The 20953-nt window shown below is 29.7% G+C and overlaps 5 protein-coding genes across 5 annotated transcripts; 1 reads left to right on the forward strand and 4 right to left on the reverse strand.

Annotated features, from left to right (window-relative positions):
* Nucleotides 1–2166, reverse strand: MKS88_000532 (methionine aminopeptidase 1c; the record flags this gene model as incomplete). The annotated part of the gene is made up of 1 exon (XM_067216439.1): nucleotides 1–2166. One exon carries the CDS (start codon nucleotides 2164–2166, stop codon nucleotides 1–3), a length of 2166 nt encoding a protein of 721 aa, XP_067075768.1.
* A 1711-nt stretch (nucleotides 2167–3877) lies between these two features.
* MKS88_000533 (uncharacterized protein) lies at nucleotides 3878–6499 on the reverse strand (the record flags this gene model as incomplete). Its single annotated transcript, XM_067216450.1, has 1 exon — nucleotides 3878–6499. The coding sequence occupies one exon, from the start codon at nucleotides 6497–6499 to the stop codon at nucleotides 3878–3880; it is 2622 nt and encodes an 873-aa protein (XP_067075769.1).
* Nucleotides 6500–8319: 1820 nt separating this feature from the next.
* Nucleotides 8320–11993, reverse strand: MKS88_000534 (cactin-like protein; the record flags this gene model as incomplete). The annotated part of the gene is made up of 4 exons (XM_067216461.1): nucleotides 8320–9109; nucleotides 9250–9327; nucleotides 9773–10199; nucleotides 10721–11993. 4 exons carry the CDS (start codon nucleotides 11991–11993, stop codon nucleotides 8320–8322), a joined length of 2568 nt encoding a protein of 855 aa, XP_067075770.1.
* Nucleotides 11994–16584: 4591 nt separating this feature from the next.
* Nucleotides 16585–19275, forward strand: MKS88_000535 (proteasome subunit beta type-4; the record flags this gene model as incomplete). Its single annotated transcript, XM_067216471.1, has 5 exons — nucleotides 16585–16669; nucleotides 17349–18023; nucleotides 18339–18412; nucleotides 18807–18860; nucleotides 19195–19275. 5 exons carry the CDS (start codon nucleotides 16585–16587, stop codon nucleotides 19273–19275), a joined length of 969 nt encoding a protein of 322 aa, XP_067075771.1.
* Nucleotides 19276–19556: 281 nt separating this feature from the next.
* Nucleotides 19557–20915, reverse strand: MKS88_000536 (tubulin gamma chain; the record flags this gene model as incomplete). Its single annotated transcript, XM_067216482.1, has 1 exon — nucleotides 19557–20915. One exon carries the CDS (start codon nucleotides 20913–20915, stop codon nucleotides 19557–19559), a length of 1359 nt encoding a protein of 452 aa, XP_067075772.1.
* Between the last annotated feature and the right edge of the window lie 38 nt (nucleotides 20916–20953).

Here is a 20953-nt window from a genome sequence, read left to right on the forward strand (position 1 = left end):
CTAAAGAGTGTTCTTCTCCCAGATGAACTGGGGTGATTTATCATTTTTCTTTGTAAGTATGTCTACTCCATTTTTTTTTATATGAATGGTATGTTCAAACTGTGCAGAAAAATAATATCTTGCGTTTGATATGGTCCAGTTATCTGGCCATGTAATAAAACCACAGGGTCTTTCAGATATAATTGGTTCAATAGTAAAAACTAAGTTTTCACACATTTTCCTATCATCATTATTTAAAGTATGCATAATAAAAGGCTCTTCATGAAAATTCTTTCCTATATTATGACCACATAAATTAGGTACAATAGTATAATGTGTATGCTTTTTTTTATTTACTTTTTGAAGATAGCTATCCATAGCTTCAGCTATAGTTTTAAAAGGTACTCCAGGTTTACATACATTTATTGCTTCCATTGTACATTCATATGCTGTTTTAATTAATTCTATATTTTTTTCATACATGAACTTTTTAAAATCATTTATGCCCAATTTACTTCTATCAAAAAAGGGGAGATGCTTCCTTTCTATCCCTTTGTTGTCTTTGTCCCTTCCTACATTATTATATATATATTTCTGTATGTCATTGTATAGGTGGTTTTTCGGTGGGTTGAATATTACGTGTTGATCGTACTGTTTGTGAAAATTTTCGAGTTCATCATTAACATCATTGTAGTGATCGTACATACTACCAACATTGGAATCAGTGGTACCATAATCATTATTAGTACCATTCCTGAATCTAATAATGCTATCACTGTCACTGTCGTTATCATTATCATCACTTATACCGATAACATTTGTATTATCATCGTAATCCTCGTGATACATACCTTGTTGATCTTTCGAATTTGGAGCGACATATCTTATTTTTCTAACTGAGCAATATTTTCCCTTTTTAACGACTTTATTTTTTATTAAATCGAAATTATATTTTAAAATATATTTTGTATATTTTGTCCTGAACTTGTCATTTAAGTATATAAAATCATAATGCCTTTTTCTTTTTTTTTTTTGGCTTTTCGTAATTTTTTCAACTAAAAAACTTTCACACATATCAGCATGGTAATTATCTTTATACACACTTATATCTACTTTTACTATATCATTTTCAAATAACACATTGTTATCTGGTATCCCATGACATAATATTTCATTTATGGATACACAGCTACTCTTTGGAAAAAGATGATAATTTAATGGAGAGGGGTAAAACCCATTATTAACACACTTGTTTAATATATATATGTCAATATCATTTGTTGTTATTCCTTCACACACAATGTATGAAATATCATCCATTAGTTCTCTTGCAAATTTACAATTTCTAGATATTATTTCAATCCCTTCATCGTCCTTTACATTTTTGTATTCATACTTTTTTGCATTTGTTTCATCTTCAACAGTTTCATTATATGAAGAGGAACAGAATGCTGCTGCTGCTGCTGCTTCTTCTGCTGCTGCATTGTTATTACTACTATTCTCATAGTTTACATAAATTGGCATTCCTGTTTTGTGATAATTTGGTCTCTCAATATATTTTGGCAAATAATACTTGGGAGATTGTATCCCTTTTTTCTGTCTACCTACATAGGAGAAATTTTCAAATATTTCACTGTCTTTTAAGTGTGAATATAATTTGTTATAACTGTCCTTACATTTCATAAATTTTTTATCTAATTCTGATATTCTTATGCTCGGATGGATTATTTTCCTTGTCTTAAAGTTTTCTATATATCTGTGATATGATGGTAATATATCTTCTGAATAATCTTTTGTATTTTTTTTTACATCATGATGACATGTATTTGAAAAGCCTTCACCTGAACTGTTCAGGTATTTTTTTTTTTTTTTTTTTTTTTTTTTATTTTCTTCTTCCTTTTGTTTTGCAATAATAAAGTTACAACAGAGGGATGTATTTCCTTTGGCACTTGCACAACCCTTCCGTTTTATCCTAACATTATGAGAGCTACTACACAAGGTATTATGCACATATTTTTCGCTTCCTTTTCTTTCTCTTCTCGACAAAATATCACCCCTGTTACCACAGCTGCTATATGCGCTATTTACGTTGTTTGCGATACTCCTTTTACATGCACATATGCCCAAAACAATTGACAGCAAAAGAATATGAACGTTCATAATTTTTTTCCCCCCTCCTTTGCTCATTTACGCGTTTGGTCATCTTTTATTCATTCGTTTGTTTATTCATTCGTTTGTTTATTCATTCGTTTGTTCGTTTGCTCGTTTGTTTATTCATTCGTTTGTTCGTTTGTTTATTCATTCGTTTGCTCGTTTGTTTATTCATTCGTTTGCTCGTTTGTTTATTCATTCGTTTGTTCGTTTATTCATTCCTTCTTTTATTCATTTATTTATTTAAATTTTTTTCTCGTTAAATTGGAAAAGATGGGGGAGGGGATGTAACTTTAAAAGTAGTATTAATCATCGTTCAAATACTCATGTATGGGATTCATCAAGAAATGCGGAAGTTAATATTAAAAGAAAAAGCTGTAACACAATTGGATGTGTTACAAAAAGGGAGTGGAGAGCTAATGGTAAAGTGGAAAAAAAAAAAAATAAAGAAAAGAAAAAAAAAAAAGAATGGAACAGGAAAAAATGATATAACTGAACTTTCATATTACACGCTAGAATGGCATACGCATCAAAGGGTACATAATGCGTACAGTTGTGCATAGTCACATGCTTTATATGATTACGTCAATAAACAAACTTCTAGGCAGAAAATTCTTTTTGCGTTCAGCTGCTTAGAAGAATGCATACTACAATTGAGGAGGATGAAAATTACTAGCTTGCTCACCTATTTAGTAAGTTTTTTTTTTTTTTTTTAAATCCACATATGTACACATATGCATATGCCCATATACATATAAATAAATATAAATAATATATATATATATATATATATATATATATAATATATGTATACCGAGTGTACGTTCCTATCGAGCAGCTACATTTTTGCTGCAATTTTATTTTACGAAAAAGGTCAAGTGTAACGTTTAATAGTTGTAGTATGTATATGTGTAACGGGAACGCGTTTAAGAACTTTGGGGCACTCCCATATATACAAAATGTATGCGAGGAATAAATTTTGCAAAAAAAAAAAAAAAAAAAATGTAGTAATGCCATATAGCCAATAAAGCTACCTCTATTTGGCAATAGAATGCTGATATGACAAATTAAGTTTTTGCGCATATTTTGGTTTTACAAAAATTATATTTAATTGAAAACATGGAGCAGCTAAAAGCATACTAGCATGGAATACAATAAAAAAAAAAGGGGGCAAAATAAAGCAAAAGAAATGATATAAGAATATAATAGAATTGAAAATAACACATATTACTATGGAACTATGTTAAACCTAGTTTAACATAACAGAAATATTGCATCAAAACGTCATAACACGTTTAATAATTAAAGTTAAAACTAAACAAAGCAAAAATGGGACAATGAAGAAGAAGAAAAAAAAAAAAGCATTTGCAGACATACCTCTTAAACTTGTGTTTCTTGAACAGTGCATAATATATTCAAAATGGTGCAAATGAAAGTGCTTCTCTTCTCTTTTCTCTTTTCTCTTTTCTCTTTTTTTTTTTTTTCTAGCTAAAACAAAAAAGGGGACCTCACCCATATTTCACGATTAAGAGCTGCTTTTTTTAGCAGTGATTCCTTCGTGCAAACTCTTTAATACACATTTTCATCGGCTTTGCACATAATTTACCATTTGTTTTTATTTCATTTCACCAAATTATTTCTTTGTTTATTACCATGTTTTGTTTTTTCAGTATTTGCGTATAACTTCTCTAGTGAAAACTCTGCTCCTTTGTGTGTACTTTGGAAACACACACGTACGTACGCTGTGCTAATCCGTCCGTCTGATTATTACCTCCTTCTGGGGTATGATATCATAGGAAAGATTTAGAACCGGTACGTTGTCTTCATGAACAACTTCAAAAAGGAAATGTGGGTACTCATAGAAAGACTGACCGAACAAGGCATTGTTGATAGTATGGTGGATTGAAAAGAAGGTGCTTTTTTTTTCATTCTCTCCCTCTTCCTCTCCTCTCTCTTCCATTCCTCCCTCTTCCTCTCCTCTCTCTTCCATTCCTCCCTCTTCCTCTCCTCTCTCTTCCATTCCTCCCTCTTCCTCTCCTCTCTCTTCCATTCCTCCTTCTTCCGCTCTTCCCTCTTGTTTTGCTCCTCCTTTTCCCATCGTACGTACGTTGTTATGCAAAGAAACTCGTATTGCGTCCATATTTTTAATATAAGTAATACCTATCTTAGCTTCTAACGTGTCCATTTTCTTGCATGCCATGTTAAGTACTTGCATAAAAGTAGTATGCTCCGAAATATCATCAAGAAATATAAATACATTTGCATTTATAAAGGTTATTTTGATCATCCAGAATATTTCATTATTCGAAATATAAGTCTTGTTATCTTTGTGTAATTTTGTATATATAGGTGCTTTTAATAAATAAATTTTTTTTTTTTTTAAAATATTTTTTAATTTTTTATAAACAACTAGCCATAATTTGGTCGTTTCATATTCTTTTATTTTAATGAATTTATAATTACCTTCTATAATCCTTTCCACATTTTGTAAGTATAAAAAGTCTCTATGTAACAAGTTCTCATCAAAATTTAATCTTCCAACATTCTTTAATTTAAAATTTTTTTTTAATTTATTTTTGCATTTAAATATACTTTTATGAGTTTTTGAACAAATTAAAGAGCAATACTTTATTTCACAAAAGGGGCATCTATACTTGTACGTTTTTTCTTTACACACATTACAGATGTTTTTACTATAATGACTGTCTTCATTATTAGTAGTTAAATCTTCATCTTTAGTAGTTATGCCTTCATCTTTAGTAGTTATGCCTTCATCTTTAGTAGTTATGCCTTCATCTTTAGTAGTTATGCCTTCATCTTTAGTAGTTATGCCTTCATCTTTAGTAGTTATGCCTTCATCTTTAGTAGTTATGCCTTCATCTTTAGTAGTTATGCCTTCATCTTTAGTAGTTATGCCTTCATCTTTAGTAGTTATGCCTTCATCTTTAGTAGTTATGCCTTCATCTTTAGTAGTTATGCCTTCATCTTTAGTAGTTATGCCTTCATCTTTAGTAGTTATGCCTTCATCTTTAGTAGTTATGTCTTCATCTTTAGTGGTTATGTCTTTATCTTTTGCAACATTGTCTTCTGGTGTTGTATCTTCCTCCTCATCTGAGCTGTTCACTTCCCTCTCATTTTGCACGTTTCGACTTGCAAAGTATTCATACGCTTCTCTTAATATGTTGTACTTTCTCTGAACGTCATTATTACCTTTTTTCTTTTTTCTTTTTTCTGAGGATACATTTACATTATTGTCGTTATTATTATGTGTACTACTCGTATTGTGTGTACTATGCCTATTATTTGTACTACTCGTATTGTGTGTACTATACCTATTATTTGTACTACTCGTATTGTGTGTACTATGCCTATTATGTGTACTACTCGTATTGTGCGTACTATGCGCACTGTATGATGATAAATGCGCGAGTTTCCCTCCTTCACTTTCGCCCTTAGTAATCTCATCTTCTTTTGTAAAACCATTATCAGCTTGTAACTCTGTTGAGTATTCTTTTACCTTGGTATGCATCCGTACCCCCGTGTTGTTACTACTGCGCTTCCATTTTGCATGAATAGAGGCTCCATTACTACATTGGTTGTACTTTTTTTCAGCGTTCGAACTGTATTCATTTACAACTGCAGTATTGTTATTTGTACCATTGGTACAGCACAATTCATTGGGGAATGTGCAAACAACACTGCTTTCATTAATTTTATGATAAACTTGACTTTCGCCTTGTGTTGGCAGTTTCCTCTTCTTTCTGAACGAGGCGTAGGGGTACTGACCGCCCCCCCCACCATTCCGGCTGTAGTTATACGCAACTACGTTCTTACCATACTGTGCCGTACCACCTCTACAATTAGTGCTATTGTTCGTGGTAGCAATTTCCCTTTGGACATTTGCCAGTACTAACGTTTCATTTCTATGCACAGGATATCCACCTAACGATTGACAATTTGAGCGAAAGGGGTCAAGGTAACAGTTTCCTGGTTTTTTCAAATCCTTGAATATGCAGTCCTTTAACTGATAGTTGTCTCTACTATTCCCTATGTTTTGATTATAACATACATTTTGGTAATTACAAAATTTTCTTTTTCTACTATCATTTGTATTGCTATATGAGGGAGTAGTACCTATTGCTGTCAAGCTGTTATTTCTAATATCGTGTTCATTGTTGTAATTTGTAAGGCTATAAAATTGTTTTTGTCCTTTCCCATTATCATTGTATGTATAATAGTTATCTATGTTCGATTTTTCATGATGCGTAATAGGGTAGCTAGGAGAAGGATTACTTCCATCATTGTTTGATTTAGAAAAAGATAAGTTTCTCATCTGTGGGTTATCCACTCGTTCGAGTCGAACCACCATGCTGCGCAAATGTACACGCGTATATATGTATATAAATATGCACCTTTAACTGGAGTTATAATTTAAAAAATTTCATTATATTCGTTAATTTTTTTTTTTTTTTTTTTTTTTTTGCAAAAATATGAACGTAGCTAAATGGGGAATCTTAAACATGTTCATAAAAATGTAAACTTGTTATTCTTCTGGAGTGGTAATTATTATTTTTCCTGTTTTTCTCGTCATCATAGTATGGTGAGGAGAAAGCCCAGTTCAATGAAAAAAAAAAAATAAAAAAAAAAAATGAAATAAAAAAAAAATAAAAAAATAAAATAAAATAAAATAAAACGTACTTTTTGCAAACAAACGTGTACGCATGTACGATATATGTATATATATATATATATATATATATGTATATATATATATAGATTGATATATGCAAATATTTGATATATATAAGTTTATATATATGCGTAAAGAAATGAGGGATATCCATTTCAGTGGGGACAATTTTTATTATCCATTTGAAGTTGGATAGAACAGTACATTTTTTTTTTTTTGCTTCTCTACAATTTTTACGCGATACTGTTGTGCTTTTTAGAATATAATTGCATAATTGATTGAAAAAAAAAATGAAAAAAAAATGAAAAAAAAAGGAGTTCTTATATCCTTAGCTTCAACTATATTTTGTAATTTTTTTTTTTTTTTTTTTACGCTCATAATAAGTGAACTATGCTAATATGATACAGAGAAATGCGGAAAAAAAGAGAAAAAAAAGGAAAATCGAAGAAAATGGAAGAAAATAGAACAAAAGCAATGAAAAAAACAGAAAAATAAAAAGTAAAATAAAAAGTATAAAATGAAAAGAAAAATGAAAAGAAAAATGAAAAGAAAAATGAAAAGAAAAATGAAAAGAAAAAGAACAATAAAAAGAAAGAACTACTTTTTTATATCCCCTTACAATTGAAAAAAAAAAAAAAAATATCAAATAACGAAATAACAACTTAATAACGTAACGATACTACATTTTAATTCTACAGAGGAGAACACATGACGATGGCGCTGTACCTCATGTAGAAAAAGCATACTATTTTGATATCTACACCTTCCATAAAATACGAATACAAATTAACGTAAAATTGGTGGAAAAATAGCTGCTCTCAGTATTTGCAGTTTGGGGGGGGAGGAGGAGGTGATATAGGCTGATCGTAATATTTTTGTTCATATATTTTTTTTTCATTTTGTTTTATTATATATATATTTTTTTTTATTATAACGTGTATATACAGTCTTTAAATTTTGTAAAAGATCAAAGATGTAGAAATGTAAAAAATAAAAACAAAACAAAAGCCCGAAAAAAGGTACTTGTTTGCATAGTACTTGACACGTATGCTCTTTGTGATATGAATAGTATGCCACTTGTTGTGCTTTAGAAAAAGCTTAGTTCAATTCAATTCAATTCAGTTCAATTTTATTTTATTTTATTTTTTTCACTTTACCTTTCCTTACGGGAAAGAAAAGGGAAACATTCAAGTTCACTTAAAAAAAAAAAATTAAAAATTTTCAAAAAATTAAAAATAAACTAAAAAAAAAGGCGGAAGTATAATGAAGAAAAAAAGATGATAAAACATGGCCTGAAGAAGATGAAAAAAAAAAAGGAATTAGGTCGAAGATGCAAAAAAGTGTAATATGCATACTGCGGTACACATATACATAAAAGTAATGGGATCCATAGCACTGTTTAAATTCCTTATTACATGTGTAAAACAAAAAAACAAAAAAAAAAATGAATAAACATAACCAAGCACTTACTGCCATTATCTTCCCTCCACCAATTCGTATCATCGCCTGTACCTTTTTTTCTTAAAATTAAAATAGAGCTGTAAAATACCCTTATCAAAAACGTTCCTAAAACCCCTGTGCTTATCATAGGACCATTCAGCATTTACAATTTTAAAAGCAATGTCTAAGTAGGGTACTCCTGCGTGAAATATTATTAACACTTTGCTTTCATCCTCTGTTGGATGTAATCTCCACGATGGTTTCTCTTTCTTGTTTAACAGATTTGTGTAAAAGATGTTAAACTTATAACCACAAATGTATTTAGGAGGAGTATTTTCATAATCATAATGTGTCTTATTATATTTGTTCCAGTCAAAGGATGTTTTAATTCGATTAAAATAAAGTGGTTTTCTTGTTACTAGTAAAGAACTTCTTAACGTACTTGTTATATCAGCATAATTTGCCATATCCTTCATAATTATTTCGTCTTTTATTCCTTTCTTCTTTTCTCTCTGAACAAAGCTATCATATATTTCTTTGTCTCTTCTAAACATCTTATTTAATTCGTATTCTCGCTTGTCCCTAGATTTGTCTTTCTCTGTTTCATCATAAATTGTTACATTACTACTACTGTTCTCATTATTCAAAACATTTATTTTTTTTAAAATTTTTTCATTAATTTTTTTTCTGTCTTCTAACTCTTCATCCGAGTTAAAAACATGCAATTCGTCATTGCCCAACTGTTCAAGCGATATCAAAGATGGGCTTTTGCACTCATAGCAGATATTCATATTTTCTTTTTCCTCCTCCCGTACAGGGTGATCGGCTTTGTCCATATGTTCCTGCAACCTGAAGGGGTATGATAAGTGCATGAGTATGTGTGGTGAATGGGTACATACCATAAACAAAAATTTGCACAAATATACATACATACATATATATATATGTATGCACATGGGGTGGGCACGTGTATATACACGTTACCATACGACATGCACATGTGCAGACATTTATATCCCTCTCTCTCATTCCTCAATTTGATTTGAACCGTAAAATAGCTGGAAAGCCTGCGGTTAAATCAAAGGAATATCTCTCCCAATACATAACCTTGTAATTATTTTACATATCACTCAAATACGTTATAGTTTAACATAGAAACACAAATATTGTAAAACAGTTACATTACATTAAATTTAATAAATGAATAATTTAAAATTTTATGCAACTGTGTCAACGTTAATATGGCAGTATTTTAGTTTACTACTTGCTTTGTCATGCTAAATAGTAAGTGAATTGACTGCTTCATGAGAAGTTATCATAGAGGGGGGGGGGAGGGAAGGGAGAATGAGTTATAATGCATACATACAAAACACGCACAGGTAACCATGCGCATGTATATATATATATATATATATATATATATATATATGTGCACACCCACATAAAAGCATATCACACAGGGTGCACACAAAATGAAGGGGAATCCTCTTCAACCACACTCGGTGGACGTACCTGTAATGTTCTTCGTCCTGGTTATTCAAGGAGAGCATCAAACTTAATGTTTTGTGAAAATCGTCTAAGATATATTTTGCCTTATAAAAGGGAATTTTCAACAGTACATTATTCCAATAAGTCATATCAAAGTTATCACTATCGTTTGTAATAATTTTTTTTTTTATTTTCTCTTCATATGTGACTAGCTCATCATAATCTTTGTTTTCAAAAAAAACTTGTATTTTTCTATTCGTTTTATCATCATCAATCGTTCTTGTATTACCTGAATCATGTTCATGCGAATTTATTTTTTCTAAATAATGTTCACAAAAAAAAAGAAGTGAAGTCCAATATTTATTATATTTCTCTTCATTAAATAGTTTGTCATGTTGTAGAAATAGTTTTACTTGTTTCGTGCAATTTTGCAGCTCTCTCTTTTTTAAACCTGCAAAAAAAAAAAAAAAAAAAAAAGTTAACGCATTGCAAAATTGGTAACGGGACAGGTATCACATGCTATTAGAAGTATGTTATGTACATGTATATAAACACATATGTATATGGGCATGTATACATTTCGCTTAAAATATGTAGTGATAGCAGACAAGCGCGTGAATAGGATAGTCTCTCTGAGCATAACAAAGTACGAAAAAATGAGCGCATGGTGCTTCTGCATATGCACACATTATTTCGGCTCTAACAAATGATAATTGCTTTTTCTTTTTATTTTGCAGTACCACGAATGGTAGGAAACGTCGGAAAAACGTTATTGTATTACAATACATTCCATTACGTTTCCTTGTTTAATATTATTACAATTTATTACACGCTGTCGCACTTTATTGTACGTTAATTTATTTTGTTTTATATTTTATATTTTATATGTTATATTTTATATTTTATATGTTATATTTTATATTTTATATTTTATATTTTTTGTTTAATTTTTCCTCTTTGTTTCCCTATTACCTTCCAAGATAACATAAAAGGGGGTCCTAAAATGCGGCACGTACACATTCTGAACATCACGTTGGTCAACTATATGAACAGCTTGTCTAAAGATGTCCGAGTGCAGCAGCATGTTATGCGTAATCCTATGCGTGGATGACTGTAGATGTTGATTAATAAAAAAAATTTGCTCCTTCTCTAGATACTCCTTAACATTTATTTGATTTCTTTGCTTTTCTAATTGTAGTTTGTAGTCTTCTAGTAATGCTTTTTCTTTTTCCCTTTCCTCCCTTCTCTTTTTAACCTCCTCAATTTCACTAATTTTAGAGACACAATTTTGTAGTAAGCTATTTGTTGTAATTTTCATTATGTTATCATTTTTTATTTTTTCATATTTATTTTTTAATTTCCATACAAAGGGAGTGGATAAGGAATCATCCCCAAAGGGATTACACTCATCCGTGTAGTTGAAATGTCGTTTCATTAAATTTTCTCTTTCTCTCTTTAGCTCCTTAACAGTCATTGTATCTTTTTCCTTTTCCCTCATTCTTTCCTTCTCTTTTTTTTTTTTTTTTTTTTTTTTTTTTTTTTTTTTTTTTTTTTTCTTTTTTTCTTTACATTTATCTTTTTTATTCCTTCTTTTTTCTTTTCCTCTCTTCACTAACTCGTCTCCTCTCTTTCTATTCCGTGCATGCTTCCTTCGTTTCTCTTTCTCTCTTTCCTGGTCATGTACCTTGTTCTTTCTTTTCCTTTTCTGTCTGTCTTCACTGCTGCTGTCACTGCGCCTGCCACTGGCCTTACCACGAATACTACTACCACTACCACTGGCCTTACCACGAATACTACTATTACTACCACTTACATTACCACGAATACTACTACCACTACCACTACCACTCTCACTACCACTACTACTATCACTGCTGTTACTACTATCACTGCTGTTACTACTATCACTGCTGTTACTACTATCACTGCTGTTACTACTATAACTGCTGTTACTACTATAACTGCTGTTACTACTACAACTGCTACTCTCATATCTGTCATGTGATGACCCTCGACGAACCCTGCTTGTACGTTTATTTGTCTTATTTTCTTCGTCCGAATAGTCACTAGAAGTATAATATTTTCTCCTTCCCTTTTCTCTTACGACTGAAGCAGCGGATTCATCCGAGTACAATGCAGATGAATGACTTATCCCTTCTTCCTCCCTTTCTCTGTTTCTATCTATGCCTCTTTTTTTTCTTTTCCGCTCATAGTTATCATGCCCTCTGTATCTCTTTCCTCTCATGCCTGTCTCACTCGATGATTCGCTTCTCACAATGTTGTACCGATTCCTCTCTTTCGTTATCTGCTTATATATTCGCTTATATATTCGCTTATATATTCGCTTATATATTTGCTTATATATTCGCTTATATATTCGCTTATATATTCGCTTATATATTCGCTTATATATTCGCTTATATATTCGCTTATATATTCGCTTATATATTCGCTTATATATTCGCTTATATATTAATTTTTTTATAATATCATCGGCGTTACTGGGTGCAGGTCCGGCATACTACGTGTACACATGGGCAATACATATGTCTTAAATAAGTACATAAACACACACACATGTAGGTATATATATAGTTGAGCTCTATGTTAAATATATACTCCTTCAACATACATTCAAAATTATATACATCAAGGGGAATGCAATCATATAACAAATTTGCAATAACAAACTTCAGGGATGTGGGGGAAAAACAAAAAACAAAAAAACAAAAAACAAACAAACAAACAAACAAAAAAGGAGAGTCCTTTAAATATTAATTATTTATCCCCTTTAATGTTCCGTTCGTAATGTGCAAAAATGCATCTTCATACGTGAACAAATATTTTAATTTTCTTTTAAACATATTCGTCATGGTTACTTAAATATTGTGCATATATATATATATATAAATATATATATATATATTTTTTTTTTTTTTTTTTTTTCAACAATTCATAACTTCTAAAAATTCGCGGTATATAATTGTACATTTAAAAAATATACTCATTTCGTTAAAAATTTCTATTCTTTTTTTTTTTTTTTCCTGCTTTGGTTCATATTTTATTTAAAAATTTGATTTTTCGTTCCTCTTTACGGCACGACAGTGATGTGGTTAGTCAAAAGGGGCAGAGAACCGAACGCTTCACATGTGTTATATGTAATATATGTTTATATGTATGTATATATATATATATATATATATATATTTCGTGCAACTAACGAAAAAAAATAAACGTAGTGCTTATCATTTATGACATGTTACTAAGAGAAGTTGCAGCACTTGTTAGCTTATATTCAATATAACAAAGGAGCGATTTTTTTTTTTTTTTTTTTTTTTAAATATGCATACCTTTTTTGTAAGCTCTGTTTAAGATAAGCACGTCATTTTATTTCTTAAAAAATGGGTAAAGTGGAGCAGTATATAATGGGTGTTCCTAATGCGTGCATACATGTACCGTATGTATGTATTATGTACCGTATGTATGTATTATGTACCGTATGTATGTATTATGTACCGTATGTATGTATTATGTACCGTATGTATGTATTATGTACCGTATGTATGTATTATGTACCGTATGTATGTATTATGTACCGTATGTATGTATTATGTACCGTATGTATGTATTATGTACATATGCTTATATATTATGTACATATGCTTGTATATTATGTACATATCATATATATTATGTACATATATATATTTGTAGGTTTAAACATACTTTTTTCAACGTTTTTGGCCAATTTTTCGACGCAGCTACGAAATTGTTAAAAGCATTTTTATATCATCACTTTAAACCCTATCCACAAAAAAAAAAAATTTTACCAATTCGTATATGCATATATATATCTATTTACATAACCCTATTGAGATTTTATTACGAGCTATCTTGTCATTTCGGCAAATTTTTACAAATATATGTATATATATATAATTATCTATTTATTCGCACATGCATATATTGCATAAACATGTATAAAAATTTTTTTTTTAGATGTGCACTATGAATCGAAGAAAAATATAACATTTAATTGGCTAACGGGGTGAGCATTTTTTTTTTTTATTCATTTATATTTAATAACATCAATTAAATAATATTATTTTTTTTTTTTTTTTTTTCTTTTTTATTTTTTTTTATTTTATTTTTTTTTTTTTTGTGATCCTTCCATTTTTATGGTTGAACCTCCTATGATGAAAAACAAAAGAAAAACTAAATAAAAAGTTTGTAGAAAACAAAAGGTCAAAATTCTATTTACCTTGTTGTCATTTTGTTGACCCTGAGGAGGCAAATTACAGTATTGCAATATTACAAGAGTAGAGTATATTATAAAATTAAAAGAAAAGAAGAAAGAAAAAAGAAAAAAGAAAAAAGAAGAAAGAAGAAAGAAAAAAGAAGAAAGAAAAAAGAAAAAAGAAAAAAGAAAAAAGAAGAAAGAAGAAAGAAAAAAGAAAAAAGAAGAAAGAAAAAAGAAAAAAGAAGCAAGAAGAAAAAAATAATTTTTCCTTCTCTTCTTATTTTTTTGGGAAAATGAGGGAATATTTTTAGAGCTTAGAAATAAAGGCTAACTCAATAATGTGTATCCTCTTATACGATCATTTCCTGTATATATGTGTATGTTCGTACGTACGTATGTTCCTATTGTTTACGTATATATATATATATATATGCATATTTACTTGAATTGTTTTTTGCGCATTGCAAAGGAAGGATAATTTTTAAAATTATTTTTTATTTTTAAAAGGAAAAAAGTATACGTAAAAAAAAAAAAAAAAAAAAAAAGTTTTATTTTTTTTTTTAGTTGTCAATTTGATACAAAAGAATATGTATGTGCGGGGAAATATGATGTAGAAAAAGAATAAAATAAAGTTAGCATATGAACTAACTTTATTTACGTACAAAGCGATAGATGGATAAGCTGTGCGCGAAATAAATGTAAACATTTATATGTATATTTATATATATATATATATATGTATAAGAATAATATATACATTTATGCACTGTTGCTAAGTAACGAATGCAGAGCGCTTTTTGCCTTATGATTTGGCGTTTCACTTTTTCGTTGACTTATCACGTGAATAGAAGAAAATAAATGTGAAACAGGAGCCGGTTATATACATATATATATATTTATATATTTTTGTACATGTATGTATGTGTAATGTCTGAGTTACGAATTTGCCTATTTTTCATCATCTGCCTAATGGAGAATATACCAATGTAAAAAGGTTGAAAAACGAAAGCAACGAATAATGATGGGTATTATAAATATATATATATATATATATATATTTATATGTGGGTGTATTAGGTATTTATTTGTGGAATGCTTGAACAATTTTCGAACATTTTCTTATTAATTCTCCTCCCACTGTAACATTTTGCACACACAATTATCGAAGGGGGTAAATGTTTTTCAGTACTCCTGATGAATGTATAAGTGAAAGAGCGTAGAGGAGAAGGAATGATAGCACATTAAATCATCGTACTACTATTTTAGCCCTTTTTTCACAATATATATATATATATATATATATATATTAGTCCATTTTTTTTTTTTTTTTTTTAAATAAAAAAGAGAAAAACCCTTCACTATATGTAGCATGTGTATATATATGTATATTTTAAAATATTTTATTTAACGAAGTTTCGTTTTCTTCTTTTTTTTTTTTTTCCTTTTTTCGGTTTTTAACTTTCTTCCCCCAATAATTATTCTCGGCTAAAGAAATATAAAAAATAATTTTAAATATGATCAAAAACATACATGTTAATTATTTGTTTTACATTTAATATAAAAGAATTAAAAGGGTCAAAATAATTAAAATAATTGTACATTCAACACACTATTTAAAGATTGAACATAGCTCGGAATAGTGTTTCTGCGTGCACCTTCATTTAAACGGAATGAAGGTATATTCGTAATATATACGTATACATACCTATTATGTATATATATATATATACACATGCATGTACAAAAATTTCTGTACAACTGCCTACATTTTTTTCTCACCTATTGTGTAGTCACTTCATTTAATATGTTTCACTAAATGTGAGACCTGCACAATGTACATGTACAATGCACTCGAAAATAAGGTATGAAACATACATTAGAGTTTCTGTTAAACTTGTAAAAGCAAGGTATACTTAGCACTTAGCAGTGAAGTATGACTTGCTAACTACGCGTAATTGCAAATTTACGCAGTGGTACTATCGCTTATATTGATATCAACGTGAAGTTCAATTTTATTTTATTTTTTTTTCATATCCAAATGTGAAAAGAGTTACTTGGAAAAAAAAAAAAGAAAAGAAAGTATTCATATATGTATATATATATATATATATATATATACGTACATACATACATATACACATATATGTACATACAAGTACATATATTTACATACACGAATATACCTTGAACCCTAAGGTACTTTTTCAAAATATTCAATAACCGCTCTATAGCGTAGCATACAAAGGTGCAAACCATATAACCTGCTTGAATAACAAAAATTGAGTGTACAATTTTGCGAATTATGAAGTAAAAAATCGAATAAAACTTACGAGAGTGATCGTTAAGCAAAACTGTTTACTGTGATGATGTTCAACATCTCCAACTGAGATAGTAAAAGAACTTTTCATTCAATAAACGAGTGTATGTACCAGCATACTAATAATTTAACGAATACACGAGTGTTTGTACCAGCATACTAATAATTTAACGAATACACGAGTGTTTGTATCAACAAACTAATAATTTAACGAATACACGAGTGTTTGACCTAATAAACGTATCTTATTTATGTAGTGAAAAAATTATTTGAACAAAAATGACGCTAGGGCCAGTAGTGACAGGAACTTCAGTAATAGCTTTGAAGTACAAAAATGGAATAATGATTGCAGCAGATAAGAAAGGTGTGTATATATATATATATATATATACATATATATATATGTATATATACATATATATATATATGTATACGTATATACATATGTATACGTATATACATATGTATACGTATATACATATGTATACGTATATACATATGTATGTGCATATTGTTACTTGTTTACGAGAAGCTCTTATTGTTGATTATAAAATGACGAGAGTTTCATTGTACTTTTTCGTGTGGATGTTTCTTCCATTCATTTAGTTACACAAATGTTTCGTACATCGCTCGAGTGGGCACAAATACATGGGTGTGTAGTGTATATAATGTTATTGTCTGCACGTGCTCTTGGCTTTCCCCAATGGAGTAGCTATTTTGTTTTTTGTTCGTATATTTATTTTATGCTACACAGAGCACGTTGAACTGTGTATATGAAGGACTTTTCACGTTACCATGTAGCAATTTACGTCATTTGATTTTTTTTTTTTATAACTTCTTATATTTTATTTATATTATATTTTATTTATATTATTTTTTATTTATATTATATTTTATTTATATTATTTTTTATTTATATTATTTTTTATTTATATTATATTTTATTTATATTATTTTTTATTTATATTATTTTTTATTTATATTATATTTTATTTATATTATTTTTTTTTTTTCCCCTTCCCCCCGCCTTGTCCGACTTACAGCTAGCTATGGGAGTTACGCAAAATTTCAAAATGTCCAAAGAATATTCAAAATAAACAATAAAACAGTAATGAGTTTTAGCGGCGAGTTAGGAGATGCCCAGTATTTACATGAATTACTTTCACGTGTTAATGTAAACAATGTAACAGAAAAAAAGAGTAAGTATGATGTACATGATACGAAATATTACCATTCATATGTGAGTAGATTGTTTTACAACAGAAAGAATAAAATAGATCCTTTATTTAATACAATAATAATAGCTGGAGTAAATTCACAAGAATATGATGACAATGATAAAAATATATTACTCTTTTCAGATAACATAAAAAAGGAAGAAGCATATAAAGATATTGATAAAAATGATTTGTATATTGGTTTTGTTGATATGCATGGAACGAATTTTGCTGCTGATTATATAACTACAGGATATGCTCGTTACTTTGCTTTAACATTGTTAAGAAATCAGTACAAGGATAATATGACTGAAGATGAAGCTCGAACTTTGATTAATGAGTGCTTAAGGATATTGTATTTTCGTGATACAACGGCTTCTAACAAAATACAGATAGTTAAGGTTACTAGCAAAGGAGTGGAGTATGAACAGCCATATATCCTCGCCTGTGAATTAAACTCGGACAAGTACGTCTACCCCTCCACAATGCTGCCCTCTACAGGTTGCATGTGGTAACGGGGTTTCTTTGAGCCCGTTCGAAGCATTAGTTTGATGCGTATCTGTTCGAAGCGTTAGTTTGATTAGTCTGTTCGAAGTGTTAGTTTGATTCGTCTGTTCGAAGCATTAGTTTGATGCGTATCTGTTCGAAGTGTTAGTTTGATGCGTATCTGTTCGAAGTGTTAGTTTGATGCGCATCTGTTCGAAGTGTTAGTTTGATGCGCATCTGTTCGTAGGTTCAGTTTTTCTATTCAATTTTTTCCATAATTTTTTGCTTCAGTGCTTGGCATTAATTCGAGGCATTAACTTTTAGTTTCAGTTTATAGCGCCATTTTGTTATTACATTTAACTTTATCTTGTAACGACAATTTTTGGAATGAACTTTTAACTGCAGTTAGTGTAGCTTCTCTTTTTTCCAAATTTTTTCCCCATTTTTTCAATATTTTTTCAATATTTTTTCATAATTCTTTCCATTATTTTTACTTAATTTTTTCATATTTTTTCCACATTTATTTATTATTTTTTCTCTATTTTTTCTCCATTTTTTCATATTTTTTCCACATTTATTTATTATTTTTTCTCTATTTTTTCTCCATTTTTTCATATTTTTTCCACATTTATTTATTATTTTTTCTCTATTTTTTCTCCATTTTTTCATATTTTTTCCATATTTATTTATTATTTTTTCTCTATTTTTTCTCCATTTTTTCATATTTTTTCCATATTTATTTATTATTTTTTCTCTATTTTTTCATAATTTTACTCCATCATCTCCCCGTTGTATGAGCATACTACTACTTCTTTTGAATTGCGACAGGAAAAACATGAAAAATTCCAGTCAGTAGAGATAATGAAGTTTAAAAAAAATTAAAAAAAAAAAAAATGTGAGATTGTCTCGTGTTTACGTGTTCTGGGTGTATCATTGAATGTGTAAGCATGTATGTGTGTGGAAAAAAAAAAGGGGGGGGGAAGATAACGCTGTATAAATTTAGGCATGTGTGAAGGTACATATATACACAATACATGTATAATGCCGATGTACCTGTGTAGAGGAAAAGGTGTGGTGCCTACTTGAGAAAGGCTACTGTGCGTAATTTGATTAAAAAGGGAAACATTAAAAAGTTATTTATTAAGAAGTAACAAAAGAGTAGGCACTTACACAATTTTTGTTTCAGCAAAATGGAGTATGCAATGCGCCAAAAATTGGTAGAAATAAAAGTAGTAGCGACTGTAGCAGCATCAACGATAACAAATAGTGGAAATTAAAAAATACCCTATGCTGTGGTATGGCATATATAATTGGCATGTGCCGTGTTGCTCATTTGCACGAGGAAAAAAAGATAGAAAAAAAGATGTAGGCAGGATGCAAACACGAAAACGATCTAGGGATGGCGGTTTGAACACGAATAATCAACCACACTGCGTAATCCTGAGGGCATCAGTATGCAATTACACAGATTAGAAAGTGCATCATACACTTAGATATATTTCCTAATAGAGAAGGGGATAAACAGATCCACTACTCCCACACGCGTACTCATAAGTAGGTGTGATTGAAGTAATCATCTCGTTCAGCACTCTTGTACTCATCAATAAGATTTTGCGTAATTTCTTTGGAGGATTCCATTTCTTCAAAATTTCCTTGCCCATCAGCACTTGAAAACATTGGTTCTTTTTTATAATTTTCTAAAAAGGCTCTTCTTTTAAAAAGTCTATCGAACTGAGTAACACATCGTTCAAATAAAGTTGATATGGATGTGTGGTTAGCCATCATAAGACCACAAACTTTATGTGTTGAAACAACATGAGGTGACTGTTTTGCTAAAGTTACTTGTATAGATGCAGGATTCCATTTAATAAAATTGACTAATTTTCTATCTCGAATTCTTTGTAATCCTTTATGTACTTGTGTTGGATCTGTTTCTCCTCTAATGATATTTAAAATGGAAATATACATACCCCTTCTAACTGGTACAGATACCATAATATTTTTAGTATGTAATAATCTTTTCATAACATCTAATACTGTAGTTTTCTGTACATTAGACACATGTTTTTCAATAGTGATTGGAGTGTAAGACGTTACTAGGAAATGGCATTTCGGATTTATTATTAATGATGATATTAAACTAATCATATCATTGTTCATACTACCTGGGTATCTCAAAGTAGTTGTAGATGCTGACATAACATTAGATATAATAGTATTTGTTTGTTGAAATGTAGGATTATTTAATTTTAATTTATCTACAAAGATTCTATTCAATGAAGTGTTATCAATAACTACTACACTATCTGTACTTAAAATTAATCTTTTTAAAGTTAATATACTATTATATGGTTGAACTACCACATCACTACTCTCATTAGTCAGTAATGGAAAAACAGAAAATGTTTGAATCATCTTTTTTGAATAATTATCATTAAGTAATTCTAATAAATAACTACCCATACCACTACCAGTACCTCCTGCAATTGAATGAGATAAAATAAATCCTTCTAAATTATCACTGTTATCAACTTCTCTATCAATCATATCTATAATTTCTTCTTCTACTTTATGTCCTTGACTATAACCACAACCCCAATTATTCCCAGCACCACCTCCTTCTTTTGATATAAACATATTTTCTGGATTATATAAATTACGGAATTCACTTGTCTGAATGCTATTAATAACACGAGGTTCCAAATCGAATAGTAATGCTCTCGGAATAAAATGTTCATCATCTGCTTGATAAAAAAATATATCTTTTCTATCTTCATTTAAAAAATTATTATTTTTTAAAATTCCTTCCTGGTCAATATTGTGCTCATTACATAGTTGCTTCCAAAACTCGACCCCTATTTGGTTTCCGCACTGACCACACTGTAATGTTATTATTTCCCTTGGCATTTCAGCTATGCTCGGTTAGTGTGGTAGTAGAAGCAGTA

This window comes from Plasmodium brasilianum, chromosome 1 (genome assembly GCF_023973825.1).
Source record: "Plasmodium brasilianum strain Bolivian I chromosome 1, whole genome shotgun sequence".
In the NCBI taxonomy this organism is placed as follows: Eukaryota; Apicomplexa; class Aconoidasida; order Haemosporida; family Plasmodiidae; genus Plasmodium; species Plasmodium brasilianum.